This window comes from Grammomys surdaster, unplaced genomic scaffold, assembly GCF_004785775.1.
Source record: "Grammomys surdaster isolate TR1022 unplaced genomic scaffold, NIH_TR_1.0 129, whole genome shotgun sequence".
Lineage (NCBI taxonomy): Eukaryota > Metazoa > Chordata > Mammalia > Rodentia > Muridae > Grammomys > Grammomys surdaster.
The window spans coordinates 20,228,313-20,245,274 of NW_021604587.1; the positions used below are offsets into that span (position 1 = coordinate 20,228,313).

The 16,962-nt window shown below is 37.8% G+C and overlaps 1 protein-coding gene across 1 annotated transcript in view; it reads left to right on the top strand.

Annotated features, from left to right (window-relative positions):
• Positions 1–4,242: 4,242 nt before the first annotated feature.
• The window catches only part of Bub1 (BUB1 mitotic checkpoint serine/threonine kinase), a 30,634-nt gene continuing 17,914 nt past the window's right edge, over positions 4,243–16,962 (top strand). The window contains exons 1-9 of the mRNA XM_028755611.1: positions 4,243–4,346; positions 6,726–6,785; positions 6,875–7,013; positions 9,636–9,832; positions 11,770–11,813; positions 12,855–12,955; positions 14,283–14,335; positions 14,421–14,602; positions 16,503–16,654. Of these exons, the coding sequence (XP_028611444.1) occupies positions 4,321–4,346; positions 6,726–6,785; positions 6,875–7,013; positions 9,636–9,832; positions 11,770–11,813; positions 12,855–12,955; positions 14,283–14,335; positions 14,421–14,602; positions 16,503–16,654 (954 nt within the window). The 5' untranslated portion in view covers positions 4,243–4,320. The remainder of the gene's footprint in view (positions 4,347–6,725; positions 6,786–6,874; positions 7,014–9,635; positions 9,833–11,769; positions 11,814–12,854; positions 12,956–14,282; positions 14,336–14,420; positions 14,603–16,502; positions 16,655–16,962) is intronic.

Genomic DNA, 16,962 nt, shown 5'->3' on the forward strand with positions numbered 1-16,962 from the left:
GTTTGTGTATGTGTATATGTATGTATGTGTATGTTTGTGTATGTGTACATGTATATTTGTGTGCTCATATCCACACACTCCCATATGTATGTTTGATGTGTATGTGAAGAGAAAGAAGAAGGGGGAGAGGGAGAAAGAGAAGGCAAAAATGAGGCTTCTCTCAGTCATGTTATCCAGTCACTCTCCAGTGCTGTTATCCAGACCACTCTCAGTTATAAACCAATACAAACTTGTTTGAATTCTTTTCAGCAAAATGAAAATGCTTCAGTTCACAAAACTCAAGGGAAACTTGGGCACAACTGGAGAAGATCATTGGTGTGAAGAGCATCACAAACCACTGGAACCAGCTGTCTCAGCTCTCTGTTTCTCTCGTATTTCTCTCCCTCCCCCCTTCACCTCCCCTCCCCATCCCCCTCCCCCTCTCTCCCCCTCTCCCTCCCTTCCCTCCCTCTCTCTCACACTGTCTTTCCCTGTCTCCTGTTTCTCTGTTCTCAGGACAGACCAAAGCCTACCTGAAAGTAAGAACAATAGAGAACAATAGGCCCCCAACCTCACAGTTCTCAGCTCCAATCATAAGAAACTACCTTCGTTTCCTCTTGGTTTCCCCTTCATTCCAGTTGCAGTAATTCTAGCACAATTTTGATTGGGTTAGTGTGGGTAAGTTGACTGGCCAAATGCAGAGGAGAAGGTGTGTGGCAGGAACCTCTTTGAGGCTACATTGCTGATATGGCTACATAGGTCTAATATGGAGAGGGTGCCTACTCCCCCACCCCATCCAGCAGCCTCCTGAGGGGTTTGACAGCTGCCTCTCCTGCCTCCCCAAATCTTCTCAGCCCTTTCCTTTTCTGCAAAGCCTTCAATCTAACAGGCAGCACAGTCAGACTAAGATGCTACCCTCTCCAGAACCCTGAGGAGCCTCTAGACATCCCTACAAAGAAATACTCCCCTCTCCAGTAAAAAGTACTCAGCTGGGGACTGGGAGTCCTTCAAGGTCATCAGAGGGCTAGGAGAGGTTAAAGGCACTAGAGTAGAGGTTCTAACTACCCTTGGGCCAGGCTCAGAAATCTCGCCCATGACAGGCAGCGGACCAAAAAGGTTGGAATGAAGGAAGCCAACAGTGATTGGCCTCTGAGAAGTATGAACTTGTCTGTAGTGAACTGGAGAGGACATCTGAATTACTCCCCAAGAGCTGTCCAGGTCTTCAGTACAAGAGAACGGCTCTAAAATTGTTCTGGCCTCTGCACTGTGCCTGGCCTCTTGGCCCTGGGAGGAGCAACAGACTGACCCCCTCCCCAGCAAGGTCATTTATAGGGCATTCCACATGCAGTGGTTTATGTCGAGTTATGGCATAACCTTGGGCATTTAGTGCTCAGGTTTCCTTTAAGCTGCTTCTACAAATGAATAACCAGCAATGCTTAATGACTTGCCCAAGGGCACATGTCTCTTAGTAGCCTCCTGAACACCCTATCCAAGGTTCACATAACTGAATTACACACTACACAACTGACTTGGGACATTGTTAATAAATACTGCTTTTATGGAGATCCCAGGGCATGAACATTACAACCCAAAGCTGTGGTTTTGTAGTAAGGTACAGCCTGTCCTTGGGAACATTTGAATGTGCAAATTTTAGAAATCATGTAACCATAATAAATTTAAGAGTTCAAAGGCATCCTGGAGCTTGTCCAGACAGTTCCTTCTTTTCCGATGAGGACACTGCAGAGGGTGTTCTCCAATTGAGTAGACCCTGGCTACTGTTCAAAACTTGAGGTAAGAAAATTGGAAAAATTTGGAGAGGAACAAAAAACAAGCTGCTATGTGGGACAGAAGAGACAAGAGAAAGTTTTGCTTTATGCTACCGCTTTGGTTTATTTGCCTTGTGCTATTTGCTCATTGTGAACAAAAGTGGCAGAGGAACAACTTGGGCAGTTTTTGCTTATTGGATCTCTTAGCCCACGTTCTAGACAAATGTCCACAGAGAAGAAAGGCACAGCCTCCTGAAACAGCCACCACAGTATCTTCAGGAGTTACTGAGACAAGGTTACTGAGTACATGCTGAGGGAGCTGTGGGAAAAACAGCAGAGTCACCTGTGGCTGTTTGCACACAGCCACTGCTCCTTCGTGATTCCCAGAAGATAGTCTTGACTGGAGGCATGGTTTAAAGAGCAGCAGCTCCATGGTTAATTTTGAACAGGCATACTCAGCCACATTTTTTTTTTTTTTGACAGTGCCCTTTAGAGTTCCCCAGAACAGATAAAATAAGGCTCTGCATAGGAAAGCACAGATGGATGGCTACATTATGATAAATCAAGGCTATCACAACTTTCTGCTGTTATCTTAAATAAAACTTTTGTTAAGAGAAATCCATTGTTAAACACAAGGCACACTTGTGTAATACATAATGCATAAGAATACATAAGGAAATGAGCAATATGTACGCGTATATTAAACATAGAGTATACATCTGTAGGTAACTTGGGTTCACTTCACCTCTTCTCTAGCCTTCCCTTTGCTCCCAAGAAGACAAACTAGAGTGTTATTCAGCTTCTAACTAAGGCCAAAGAGCTGTGTGGAGAGTGAGATCCAGAAAGCCTTACACAAAGGCTGCTAAATTAGCATATAAGAAGAATCTGTCCACAAAAAGAAAGGCTGGGGTCTTTTAGAACTGGCCAGAGACACTTGCATCTACACCCCAGGGTGCCTAAAGGTAACATTTTAATACTAAGATACTAATGAGACATGCCATGCATGAATTTGTAAAGACAACTCCATGTAATGTAGTGTACACAAGCAATCTCATGCTATGAAAATGACCCCAAACCCCAGTAAATGTGGTGTGAAAGCCCCAATCCTTTGGACAGTCTTTATTGAGCTTCTAAGCCTTCTCTCTGCTCTAGGCCATTCTCCTTTAGAAGTGTATTCTTTAGGGTTTCGCTGGGTAGTCCTGGCCATCCTGGAACTCACTCTGCAGACCAGACTGGTCTGGAACTCTGAGATCTGCCTGCCTCTGCCTCCCGAGTGCTGAGATTAAAGACATCTGCCACCACTACCCAGAAGTGTATTCTTAACCTTTTAATTTTCTTGCTATTATCCACAAGGAATGGAAGAACCTGGAACTCCCTCTAGTGGTGTTTATCAATCCTGATATCTGCCAATATCACGATCAGACAATATTTTAGTGTGCCACTATAAAAATATGTCAGTAATATCTTTCTAGTTAGATGATTATAAGAAATCAAATGGGAAGTCACTCATAATTCTTTTCTCTAGGGTTAAAAAATGTTTATCTGTCAAGAAGCTGCAATATCTTGTTTATCAACTTAAGGGAGCTGAAACACTCCCAGGATCTGTAGAAACAGTAAGGTAAGTAGTCACATGAACCTTTTATACTCTATTTGCTTTGGTCAAGTGACCCTAGAGAGGCAAAGTGGGAAGTTATTAAAACTCAAGAAGCAGAGAAGACTAGATTATTTTTCAACTCACTCTCAGGGCACCTGAACATGTTAAATATTTATTCTTGGATGTCCGGATTCTTTAAAAAATTATTATGAATATTTTACGAATATTATTTCCCAAATATGTGTGGATGTGACCTTAAGTGTATTAAATGTGTGCAGGTGCGGGCAGAGGCCAAAGGCATGGGATCCTACATACCTCTGGAGACAGACAGACACACACACACACACACACACACACACACACACACACACGTCTTTCCTTCCACCTTGTGGGTGCCTTTATTCACCGAGCCAGCTCACCAGCTATGCAATTTCCGTTAGTTAAGCAAAGAGAACAAAAATTAGCGACTCTCAAGATCCAAGAAGGCTCAAAGCAGTTCGAGTCACCGAATCGTCACGTTTAGCCTGGTAGTGTAATACTGTAGACCAGTTGCAATTTATACAGTTTTTTTTAAGTTTATTATTATTATTATTATTAATCCCTGTACACCCTCCCCCACCCCACCCCACCCCACCCCAAAAAAAGAAAAAACCGGTTAGTGTCTCACTGGAACGGAAACAAACCTCACCTCAGCTGGGTAGTACTCACTAAAAGCCTAAGGGCAAATGAAAGAAACTGCCGGAGAGGGCCGGAGGGGTGGCGCGGGGGCGGGACTTTGTCTCCAAGCAACTGCTGCAGTGATTGGCCAGCTCTCCCTCAGCGGAGACCAATAGTCAGGCACGCTGCCAACGCTCGACGTTACGAGTGCGGCTGCGCGGGGCATTCGAATCGCTGACGGCCTTCGAGGCTTGGGACAGGGGCTGATGGGGTGTTTCGTCGGCGGCTGGTGGGGCATTTCACCGCTGCGCGCTTTTTCTCGTCATGGACAACCTAGAAAACGTTTTTCGGTAAGTGCCGGTCAGATGGAGTGAGGGCTTGAGCCGGACTAAGTGCCGGTCGGGACGGTTGGAGTCCGGCTCCCTCAGGCGCGCTTTCTCCTCAGCGCCGCTCCCTCAGCAGGTTCGCCATACCAGGCCTCAGCCAAGGCGGCGGCCCCCGGGTCACTAGAGTAGAGGTGCAAGCTGCAGCCGGTTACCGTTGTGTGCCGATTATTTGGGCAGTCTGCGGGACCTTCAGAAGTCACGTTTCTTCTTCATGCGGAACTCCGTCTAGACGCGAGAGACGCTTTGCCTTCAAAATCCAAACTTGTGTGGTGGAGATTTTTGTACAAAATTTCAAAGTCTGATAAAAACGCCACCCTACTAAGGAAAGAATTTACTATTTCTGAATTGCCTGATACGTAAGAAAAAAATTGAAGCTGAACTTTATGGAAAAAATGCTTGCAAGCAGATTTTTTTTTTTAAAAAGTTCCCACACTGACTGCTTTTTTTGGGGAGGTGGGGGGCTGGGGGAAGGTGACTTACCCAGTCTGTGATGTTAAGCCATTTAAAACTGTTAAATCGGATGTTACAAGAAATACAATTTTGGCAGGCAGATCTCTGAGTTCGAGGCCAGCCTGGTCTACATAGTGAGTTCCAGGACAGCCAGGGCTACAGAGAGAGAAACTCTGTCTCAAAAAGAAAAAAAAGAAAAAAAAAAAAAAAAAAAAAGGATTGATTCCACGTATGGCCGGGCGGTGGTGGCGCAGGCCTTTAATCCCAGCACCTGGGAGGCAGAGGCAGGCGGATTTCTGAGTTCGAGGCCAGCCTGGTCTACAGAGTGAGTTCCAGGACAGCCAGGGTTATACAGAGAAACCCTGTATCGAAAAAAAAAAAAGAAAGAAATACAATTTTACTTTTATCAGTCCTTTAGGTATTCAAAGAGTAAGGTATCCAAAATACCTTGTCGGCGTTGAGCAATTTAATTTTTGATCTGATCGACTAAGGATTTCCCCTCCCCATTCTAAAAAAGAAACTAGGTATTTTGTTTTTTAAACGCTAATTTATTCTAATGATTTGATGTTTTAGCATTAAACTACAGTGTGTTTAAGCCATTTTCCCAGGAGATGTGGCTGGTGTGAGGCTATTTAATGTTTACCTTGGACAAATATTCATATATCTTATTTTGCTAAATAAGAACTTCTAAAAACAGAAGTAGTGCTGACAGACATGCCAAAAAGAATCCAAAATGTGTTCCTTTTAAGTGAAAAACTGAGAGTCCTTGACTTTAAAATAAAAATACTTACATTGTTAAAATCTATACTATAAAATTTATGTCCACAAAATTATGAAAACGCCATTGCAGTTTCTCGAATGATAGTTCAATATACCGATGAAATATATTTTGAGATAAATTTTCTGCTCGTCTACAAAAACACTCCTTTTAAATTCTTTTTCTCTTATCATTTTTAAAAACCTATGAATGTTTCTCAACTTGATTCATACTGAGGATACAGTTAATTCTTGTCTTCCCTCTCTCAAAAGCTGTACACATAACTATTCTCACCCTTACTTACTACTTACTAGGACTCTGCTGTAACTTCTGAAATGATTCCTATTTATAGTTCCAGCCCTGGTCTTCTTTTTGTGAAGGAACAAAGAAGACATTGTCAAATACAGATAGAGCTTGCCACCTCTTCTCTTCATACTTTGACTCTTCTGTTCCTCAAGTTTTGTCAGCCTTGATGATTTCCCTAACATGGCTGTGATAGCTAGCTAACGTTGATCCCCTAAGGATAACTTGTGCCTACTCTTACCCTTAGCTTGCCCCCCTTTTTTATTTAATAGTTAATGAAACATGATACTATTTTTATGTTTGTGTTTGTTTACCCCTCTAGCACCTGAGGTCACTGGGACTTGATTTTTAAGCTGTGGTTAGGTATTGTGGAAGTAAGGAAAGCAAAGTCCTCTGGGAGCTCTATGGGTATTTATCAGCACTGACTTAATGTGCTTTTCCTTTGGGACAATGTTAGATTTGGATTCAAGCAAACAGTCTCTGGAAGCTCCAGATTGTAGTGCTGGGACTGTCACACCAAAGGAGAGGCTTTCTTTGGATCTTATTCTACCCTCCCCACCCCCCAACTTAACTATGCTCCTGAGAAATAAGAGTGCTTTATCTCAATCCCACTGAGTGGCAATGACCTTGGGAATCACCAAATCTAGATAGACTTTGAGGTAAGTACTGCTTCTGACTTTTCTGAACACCTCTGAATGATTGCTCTTTTATATGATGTTTGGGTTGATATTCAAGATTTCCATTCTCAAGTATATAGACAACATAATGTAGAATCAAATATATCTTTGGCATCTAGGACTTCTTTCTTTCATGTATGTACTTTTCTGTTCTAGCATGTTTGAAGCCCATATGCAAAACTACAAGGGTAATGACCCACTTGGAGAATGGGAAAGGTTAGTGTATGTTTGTTTGTTTTTCTTTAAACAAAGGAACCATACGCTACCCTGTGGAATACTAATAACTAATATCCATATTTTTCTAGCCTTATGAAGTGGGTAGAAGAGAATTTTCCTGACAATAAAGAATACTTGGTGATATTATTAGAACATTTAATGAAGGAATTTTTAGATAAGAAGAACTACCACAATGATTCAAGATTCATCAATTATTGCTTAAAATTTGTAAGTATAGTTGCAGGTAGATAATTAAATATAATGTTTTATTTCTTGTCCTCTCCCTTTTTTTGGGGGGTGGGGATAATGGGAGGGTTTCTCTTTGTAGCCCTGGCTATCCTGGAACTCACTCTGTAGACCAGGCTGGACTGGAACTCAAAGACATCCATTTACCTCTGCCTCCAAGTGCTAGCATTAAAGGGGTGCCCAACACTTGGCTGGCTTTTAGACTCCTCCCTTGTTAAGATCATTTTAGACTGCCTTTCTTACATCAAGTACTTGTTTTTATTCAGGAATGTTTTAGAAGTTATATAGTCAGAAGTATGTATTTTATAGCCTTGGCTTCTGAAATACTGAAGAATCAGAGATTTAATTTTAAAACCCCTCTTTATTTCATATGTCTTAAGTGTTCCAACATGAGATAGGAACTAAAAGTTAAATGAATTGTTAGATAAGAAATGTGGTTGGGGCCAGTTGGGGCTGACTTGGGAGAGAGAGGCAGGCAGATCTCTGTATTTCCTGTCAGCTTAGTCTATAGAGAGAGTTCTAGAACATCCAAGGCTATGTGGCAAGGCCCTGGCTTAGAGAGAGAGACAGAGAGAGAGAGAGAGAGAGAGAGAGAGAGAGAGAGAGAGAGAGAGAGAGAGAGAGAGAGAGAGAGAGAGAGAGAGAAAGAGAGAAGAAAACTTGATGCTTTAGGGAGAGATGATAAGCAGGAGCTCTTAGGTGCTAAAAGAAGTCTGTGGGAATAAATCAAATTCACCAAGAGTATAGTAAATAAATGTTAACTGAGAGTTAAATATCAAAAAAAATTTTTTTAACTATTACTATATAGTTATACATAATAACTAGTATATATACTATATATTATTATATGTGACTATAGTTATATGTAATAACTAGTATGTAACTCTAATAGCTAGCATATAATAATAACTAATAAAATAATTTTTTTTTGTTTTGTTTTTTTCAAGACAGGGTTTCTCTGTGTAGTCCTGGCTGTTCTGGAACTCACTCTGTAGACCAGGCTGGCCTCGAACTCAGAAATCCACCTGCCTCTGCCTCCCAAGTGCTGGGATTAAAGGCGTGCGCCACCACTGCCCGCCTTTTTTTTTTTTTTTGTAAAATAAAATTTTAACTCAGAGACTAAATATACTAAGGAAGGAGGTAGTCTTTAGTATATAAAGGAGGTACATTTAGTATATAAATGTACTAAAAGAAAGAGGCAGTCTCAGACTTTTAAGAGGGTAGGATTCTGTGTTTATATTATGTATTATGGCTTCCAGTTTAGGGTTTCTATGGGATTCCTGAGTGTGCAAACAAGTAGGTCTCAGACTCTTGTGCCTTCTCTTGGGTTTGTCTTATCTAATTTCGATGTGATCATTTTTGTTTTACCCTATTATATTTTATCTTGTTATATTTTAAAAAAATGAATGGATGAATGAACAAATGAAAACCTAGCTACTAGGGTAAAAGTTAACAGCTAACCTGTCATTTATACCTACTGGGAGAGGGAGAATCTGTTTTCTCAAATGGGATGACAGTGACTCCAGGGTAGGTCTCATGTTCGGGAATAGTTGACCAACAAATAATGGACTCCACAGCTTTTTGCATACTTTCATTTGGTTACAGTTTGTTTTTTTGTTCTTGTTGTTTTTGTCTTTTTGACACTGATGTGTTTTGGAGTTATGTTATTGTATTGGGTTTTTTGGTTTTTGTTTTTTGAGAATTTAAAGTTGGGTAGGTAGAAGATGAATACGATCAAATTATATTCAAACTTAAAAGTTGTTTTAAATAATAAAAATATGATTAAAAAAAACCCAAAACATGTTTTCAAAAGAATTTCAGAACCAGTTAAGATGTTGCATATCATGCAGCACGAGTAGAAACCCCCCACAGTGGCAACATGTGTTTAATTAAAATATTGTTACTGACTGTAAAAAAAAAAGAAAGAGAGAGAGAGAGAACTCTCTAATCTGAAATGAAAGCTTGGGGCTATGAATTCTAGTAATAAAATCATATGGAATAGAGAATGAATGTGAAATTGTTACCTAAATTATAAAATACTATAATTAAAGGCACCTTGTGGGACTTGAGTAAGCTCAGACTTATGACAAAAGAAGTATTTCATGTAATGAATCATTGCAGGTACTACTGTTTTGTGAAATACTTTGATAATTATTGAGTATCAAGGGAAGAAATGACTTTTAGATTTATAATCAGAGAGCAACATTTGTCTTTACCTACATAAAACCCAGACTTTCGCAAAGACTGAATAGTGTAAGTCTCACTGGGCTCTGGGAAAGAACTAGCCTAGCATATTGGTTGTCTTGTGTATAGTAGTTAGTTATAATACACAGTTATGGAATAGAGTAACAATATGTAAAAAAATGTATATAATGTTGTGATTTAAGTAATTGGTATATAACTTCTGGCATTTATCATTTTGTGTGTGTGTGTGTTGGAAGTCAAAACCCTCTCTATTAGCTATTTTAGAATATAAAATTATCAACATAGTTTCCTAGTATGGAACATTAGAAGTCTTTCTTCCTATCCAGCTACTCTCTATATTCATTAACCATCTCTTTGCACCTCATTATTTATGTGTGGTTTTGCTCTGGATTTCTGTAGGCTGAGTTCAACAGTGACCTTCATCAGTTTTTTGAGTTTCTGTACAACCAGGGAATTGGAACCAAGTCATCATATCTATACATGTCCTGGGCAGGGCATCTGGAAGCCCAGGGAGAGCTGCAGCATGCTAGTGCTATTTTTCAGACAGGAATTCACAATGAGGCTGAACCTAAAGAACTACTACAACAACAATACAGGTAGTTTCAAAGTGTGTAACTCTTTTCTTTTTTTGTCTGTATCATTATGTGTATGTACTTTAACTGTAAGTCATACTGTATGTGTGTTGTAGGTCTGACCACAAATAGAGAGCTTTATACTTAGGATACTATGTGACAGATTTTATGTCACTTTAAACTGCAGCATTGTGAATCAACATAGAAGATCACATCAAAGAAGGTCACCTACAAAAGACAGAACAAATTGTCCCTTTAAAATAACCCATTAAGTCACAAATAGAATTATCCATTCATAAAGACAAAGCCTTCTTGAAGATTTGGAGATGATAATTTATAAATCTCACAGTGTAGGTTGAGTATCAACATGAAGTTTTGGTGACCATTCAAACTGTAGTGAATTATAATGAATACCTTATTTTTCTCCTCTGTTACTTTTCTGTTATAAAAGTGCCTCATTTGGGAAAACTTGAAAATGTAGAAAACTTTATATTTTTCTTCTCCATATTACATAATTACAAACATGCTTTACAGAAGAAGCTATGTACACACTGTATGTCAAGATCTTTTCCTCGAAAAGTAATATATTTCTTACATTTATTTAAAACATATGTTTAGACAGTTTCAGGGCGTGTGAGACATACAACCAAACCATCTATTCAGAGTTTTTCTTCTGCATTCTCATTAGAAGAGTTGGGGACCTTCCATGTATTGCACACCTTGCTAGCATTCAACATTTTCAACATACTCACCTATTTCTTTCAGTTTTACTATAGTATTTATGCTTAAAAAAAAAAAACTTTATTGTGAGAATTTTCAAATATACATAAAAAAGAAAAAATCAATATCTAATAAATGTTCATTTATATACCTTTAGTAATTGTTGACAGTTGATTTCTTTAAATTTTAAATATATGGCTGCTTGCTTGTATATACTTATTTATGTGAACTCTGTATGTACTTGATACCCCCAGATGTCAGAAGGGAGCACAGGATCCCATTGTGAAGCATCATGCGGGTGCTAGGATCCAAACCTGAGTCCTCTGGAAGAACAGTTAGTGCTCTTAATCTCTGAGCCATCTCTCCAGCCCCTTGACCTTTTTTGGGGGTACTAATGATATTTATCTTTTTTACTTGTTTGGGCCAAGCACACACCACTTGGAGTGTGTGAAGATCAGAGATTAAATAATGGTGGTCAAGCCTGGCAGAAGCATACTTACCTGCAGAGTCATCTCATTAGCCACATGCTGACAGAATTTTTATCTCAAACCACTACAATCCTCTTTTTAAAAAAAATGCTTCCTTATTCTATGTTGCCTAGTAAAGTTAATGATAATTCTTTAATATTATCTAACTTTGTGTCTTTTCAAACCACCATGTAAAATGGTTTTGTTACCATTTTGTTTTCTTTGAATTAAGCATCAAGCAAGATTTAGTGCTTAGTTGTATATCTCTTCTCTATAAAATACACTCTTGTTTTCATTACCCAAAAATGTCAGACTTGGGAAATGGACAATTTTTAATAGGTCAAATTGGTATGGAAAAGCACTATGAAATGATGTATGTGTGAAATTTTTATAAAGCATGAGTGATGCAACCCACTGTCCTTTGAAACAGTGGTCTAAGTTTTATATTTGATTTCTTTAAAATATAATCATTTTATTTCAGATTATAAAATATGTGAAGTAGTTGAGGTATCTTTGAGTTTTAACATCTTCAGACTTTCACAGAGAAAGAATGTGTATGTGCTTAACAAAATTGAAAAATATTGACATAAACTGTGTAAGAGGAAAATGTTCTAATATAAACATTCCCAGAATTTTATTTCTGAGTTTAAAGCAACTTTGAAATTCAGTTTTTCTTTTTCTCTCTTTATTGCTTGTTGTATTAGTTACATTTTGGCACAGATGTATATTAAACTGTGAAGTTAAAATCTATATGTATCTTCTATTATCATGTAGGCTATTCCAGACACGCCTTACTGGAACCCATTTGCCAGCTCAAGGTAAAATGATACTTTTTAAAATATCTAGATTGCTGAAACTTTAGTCTGTAATTTTTACTAAGTTTTTTGTTTTGTTTTGTTTTGTTTTACTTTTTAAAAGGGGCCTTATGTACTATTTAATGAAAGCCAAAGAATTACCAAATTACTGGTTTGGATAATAGGAAAAGCACTCTGATAATAATCTTACAAAATAGCTCTGTACAGCAGAGGAGCTGTGTCTTAGCACTGTAATACAGAAAACTGCAAGCAAAGCTTAATGAATTTACCATGTGTGAAGAATTTTTTAAAAATAAGCTAACATCTAGATACAATGTAGTGGTACACACTTGTAATTCCAGTACTCAGAAGGAAGGCTAACAGAAGGAACATAAGTTTGAGGACAGCTAAGGCTAAATAGCATTACACTGTCTTTTAGAAAAACAAAATGAAGATTGTCCCAAAGAGAGTAAATGCTGTAATCCTCATTTGTTCTGAATTGAATCAGAAAGGTGTAATAGAACTTTTAAAAATGTGGCCTTTTCTTTTCTATCAGAAATAAAGATGCCATTCAACAATAGTTACTGTCATCTTATTTAAAATAACCACTTAGGCTTTATATTCCATCCAGGTATTATCTTTTTGAGTTAATCAGAAAATTATTTCTTTAGTATTTTTCTTAATTGAAAATTAGTCCATTTTCTGAGACAGTTTAAATAGGTTGGTTTTTTAAAATAATTTTGGTACTTATGTGTTAGATTTATATGTATGAATGTTTTGCTTGCATGTATGTATATCTACACTGCATATATGCCTAGTACCTACATAGAGGGGACATCACATTACCTAGAAATAGAATTGTGGATGATTGAGCCACTGTGTGGGTGGTGGGAGTTAAACTTGGGTCTTCTGAAAGATCAAATGTTCTTAACTGCTGAGCCATCTCTCCAGCCACAAATAGATTTTTTAAATACAATATACTGGAAGAATAGAGGAATGTATTATGTACTGATTTTATTTACTGTCACTTCTCACTTATTTCTTATCTCATTTTTCCCCTCACAGCTGTAACCTCAGAACCTATGCATAATGCACAGATTTTAAACCAAGTTATGATAACAAAGTCAAGTCCAGGAAAAAATTCAGCCTGTGTTCCTAGGAGTCAGGTAATAAGGACCTTTATTTGTATGTTGCATAGAAATTAGGAATGTTATTGGACAGCCATTCTGGCTGCCTTTGCATCTCATTCCATTGACACTGTCTCCTGTGATTGACCTCCATTTCAACCACTATTCCATGATAGTTCTCAGAGCCTTTCTATTATCTCTGTTCAACTGGAATACAACTTGTCAGACCTAGGGCCCCTGCCACACAACCCCCTCTGCAGCTTCTTTCTTCCTAATTGCCTCTATTCTGTTGGCCTCTTCATAGGCCCAGAAAATCCCTATTTTGGATCACATTTGCCTGGAGGTTTTTTGACCCTGCTTTTGAAAAAACCCAGAACCTCAAACATTCATCCACATAACCTCAACCAGAACAATAACACTTTCAGGCTTTTCTTCCCTATGTTCCATGTCACTGCTTATATTATGTGTCTCATTTACCTATCAGTTAATTCTTTAATACCAAATTATTGTGATAAACTTAATTCAGATCACACAAATTTGGGGTGCCTCTGTCAAAGCTATAAAATAAGATACTATTTCTGCCACATAGCAGAAGATAAATCTTCTCATTTTCTGCTATCAACAATTACATACGTTACTGTATCTTTTTCTGCCTTTCTATGGAGTAAGTGGCTGACTCCTTGTGCCTACTTTTCATCCCCATAAATATTGTTGATTCGTCTAAATCTCTTCTGCCTTTCTTGCTTATAAACACAAAAATACTCATATCTCCTTCTGCTTCATATTCCTTAGCATCTTTCTCTTTTAAAGTACCATCACTCTTTAGGACCTCCTTCTAGCTTAATCCAATATAAAGACTTGTGTTTTTCTAATGTAGCACATTCCTAGAAATAGAATGTGTCTATCGTGGATAGATTGTGCAGACTATCCCAGTTTATATCTTACAACGTATGCCACTCTTATTTTTTCTACTATTCTAAATTTTTAAACAGATGAAATGAATGTTGCTTTTCTTTTGGTCATATTCCTCAGACCTAGCTCATTGTATGGTAAGTGTGAAATATCAATAAATATTTGTTTAGTGGTCTATTACTACTATTGGAAATTTCTGAGAGTAAAACAATAACAAGGAAATTTTAATTTTTTAAATTTAATTGCTTTCGTTTGAGGGAACCTCAGTATGAAAAGTTAACTAAAAATTATGTCACTTAAAGCTCCAGCTATCAATTATAATTTACATATGATGGTAAATATACTTGATGTTAAAAGGCCCCTTCCCACAGGGCATTTTCATATTATTTGTGAACTAATTTGTATGAAGGCGTCTCTGGTAAATGAATGCTCAAGGTTGTTTTCTATCTTTTAGGGTTCAGAGTATTCTGGTGTGGCACCTTCCACTTGTGATGAAAAGTCTAATATGCAAGTACAACGAGTGCATTATTACATAAATTTCATTAAAGTTACTTCAGTACACTGTTACAAATGGTGTCTTTCTCCCCAGTAGGGAACAGAGAGTGATCATGATTTCCAAGTCAGAATGTTCTGTCAGCTCATCTGTGGCACCCAAGCCTGAATCTCAGCAAGTTATGTACTGCAAGGAAAAGCTTATTCGTGGAGATTCAGAATTTTCTTTTGAAGAACTGAGAGCTCAGAAATACAATCAACGGAAGAAGCATGAACAGTGGGGTACTTACATTCTTATATGTTGGAATTGTTTTATGTCATTTAAAATAATGGATAATTACATAACTGAATGAAGCACACATGAGCTAGAGTCTTGGTTAGATGCTAGTCTTGCAGCAGCGCTCGCTTATCCACAGGCTCCTTTGCTGAACTGATAGCTGGTGATTGAAACAGTTCTACAGTAAACATTCTTACTGGTGGTTCTTTGCATTAGTGAAATAGTGTTTCTATATTCTGTATGTGAATTTGAACCTGTGTATACAGTAGTCCTAAAATTTGTAGAGCATTTATTTGTTCTGTGAAAGGATTTATTGAGTACTGAGGCTCAGAAAAGATTTCCCAAGTTTGCATCTACTTTAAACAGAACATACCGACATAGTTTTCTGATCAGCATGCCACATTTATGTTTATAAAATAAATATATTATTATTTATATAAATTATCTATGTTTATGAATAAATACTTTTTTTTTTGTTCCTCATAAGGAAATGTGCATTTGCACGTGGTATTTACTATAACAGCATACACTCTAGAGAGAGGAAAACAAACCTTTGTTCCACTCAGGGTTTTATACCATCTAGGTTATTTGGACTAGATCTGTTATGTGAGCCTTTTATTCATTACTTTTTTAAAAAGATTTTATTTAAGGTTATATGTGAGTGTGGGTTTTTGCATGTGGGTGCAGTGCCCTCAGAAGAGGTGATTGTGAGCTATCTGATATGTGCACTGGGAACACAGCTTAACTTTATAAGAGCAGCAAGCTCTCTTAACTGCTGAGCCACCTCTCTAGCCCCTATATTCATTACTTTTTATATTTAACCAGAACCTTCAATATTTGTTATGGACCCATTTTGAATTGTCCTTGATAGTTTCCTTTCATGTATCACAACCTGTAGTCTACAGCCACAAACATTCTGACATGTTTGGAGTATGCCTTTATGTGATATTTGTAGGAAATAGAACTATCCAAAGTTTTACTTGAAACTCTGACCCTTAGTACACTTTATTTCCCAGAAAGGTGGAGCTGGAAGGGTGACTCAGCAGTTAAGAGCTTTTGCAAAGGACCTGAGTTCAGTACCCAGCCATGTCAGGTGACTCACAACGAACACCCTGATATCACCCAGCTCCAGGGAATCTTAACACCTCTAGCTTCTATAGGCACTATCACACACATGTACAGAGAGCCAGCTTCTGCAAATTGTCCTCCAACCTCCATACCTTGGGACTTGTGCCCTTTACTTGTTTGTTTTTGAGAAGTGCCTAGAGTTAATTTTTTTTAAACGTGAAATAGAGGATGATGGGGGGATAGCTCAGTCAGTAAAGTGTTTGCCATACAATAATGAGGGTGTGATTTGGATTCCTAGGAAACCACATTAAAAGTGGTAAGCATGATGGCAGACAATTATAGTCACAGCACTCAGATGGCAAAGGCAGCTTAGACTACTCAACTCCAGGCCAGTGAGAACACAAACCAAGGGGATGGCTCATGAGGATCCCTGGCTTCCATGTGCACATATGTACATAGGCATATGAACACAAGCATATAAACATATGTAAGATGAAATCATTAGAAAATAAAAACAAATGGAAAATCATTTTCAAGTGATTTGCCGCACAGTATGATTATTTTTATAAGAAATGTTTAGCATTAGACTCTGCTGTTGCTGAATATTATTGATTCTATAAAAATTTTTGTGTAAGACCTGTATTTAATAGTAATTGTGGTGAGGACAGGTAAAGGTTACAGTTAAAAAATAATGTAAGTTTAAGCTCTGAAATCTAATAAATATGGAGAACTTTGATTTAAAAATTATCTGTCCTAAATTGTGACCTTTTATATTTTGCATGCAATTCTCTGATGAAATTTTAAGAGCAAACCATGGTTTTTTTTATGTTCTTAAAGTTAGTGAAGACAGAAATTATATGAAAAGAAAAGAAGCAAATGCTTTTGAAGAGCAGTTATTAAAACAGAAAATGGATGAACTTCACAAGAAATTGCATCAAGTGGTGGAATTGTCTCACAAGGACCTGCCTGCTTCTGTGAATAGGCCTGATGTATGTCCATGTTCTTCACTATTCCAAATGTCCATTATTCCCAATACTACTAGCAATTGTTTTCTCTGCTTTGTTTTTACAGTTATTCTAATTTAGCTAGAAATCTTACTGAATTAATAATTTGATACATAAAGGTGTGAAAATTTGGAATAAGCAAAGAAATATAGAGACTGAATGGAAATAGTTTTTTTTTTTTGTTTTTGTTTTTCAAGACAAGTTTCTCTGTGTAGCCTTGGCTGTCCTGGAACCCACTCTGTAGACCAGGCTGGCCTCAAACTCAGAAATCCGCTTCCCTCTGCCTCCCAAGT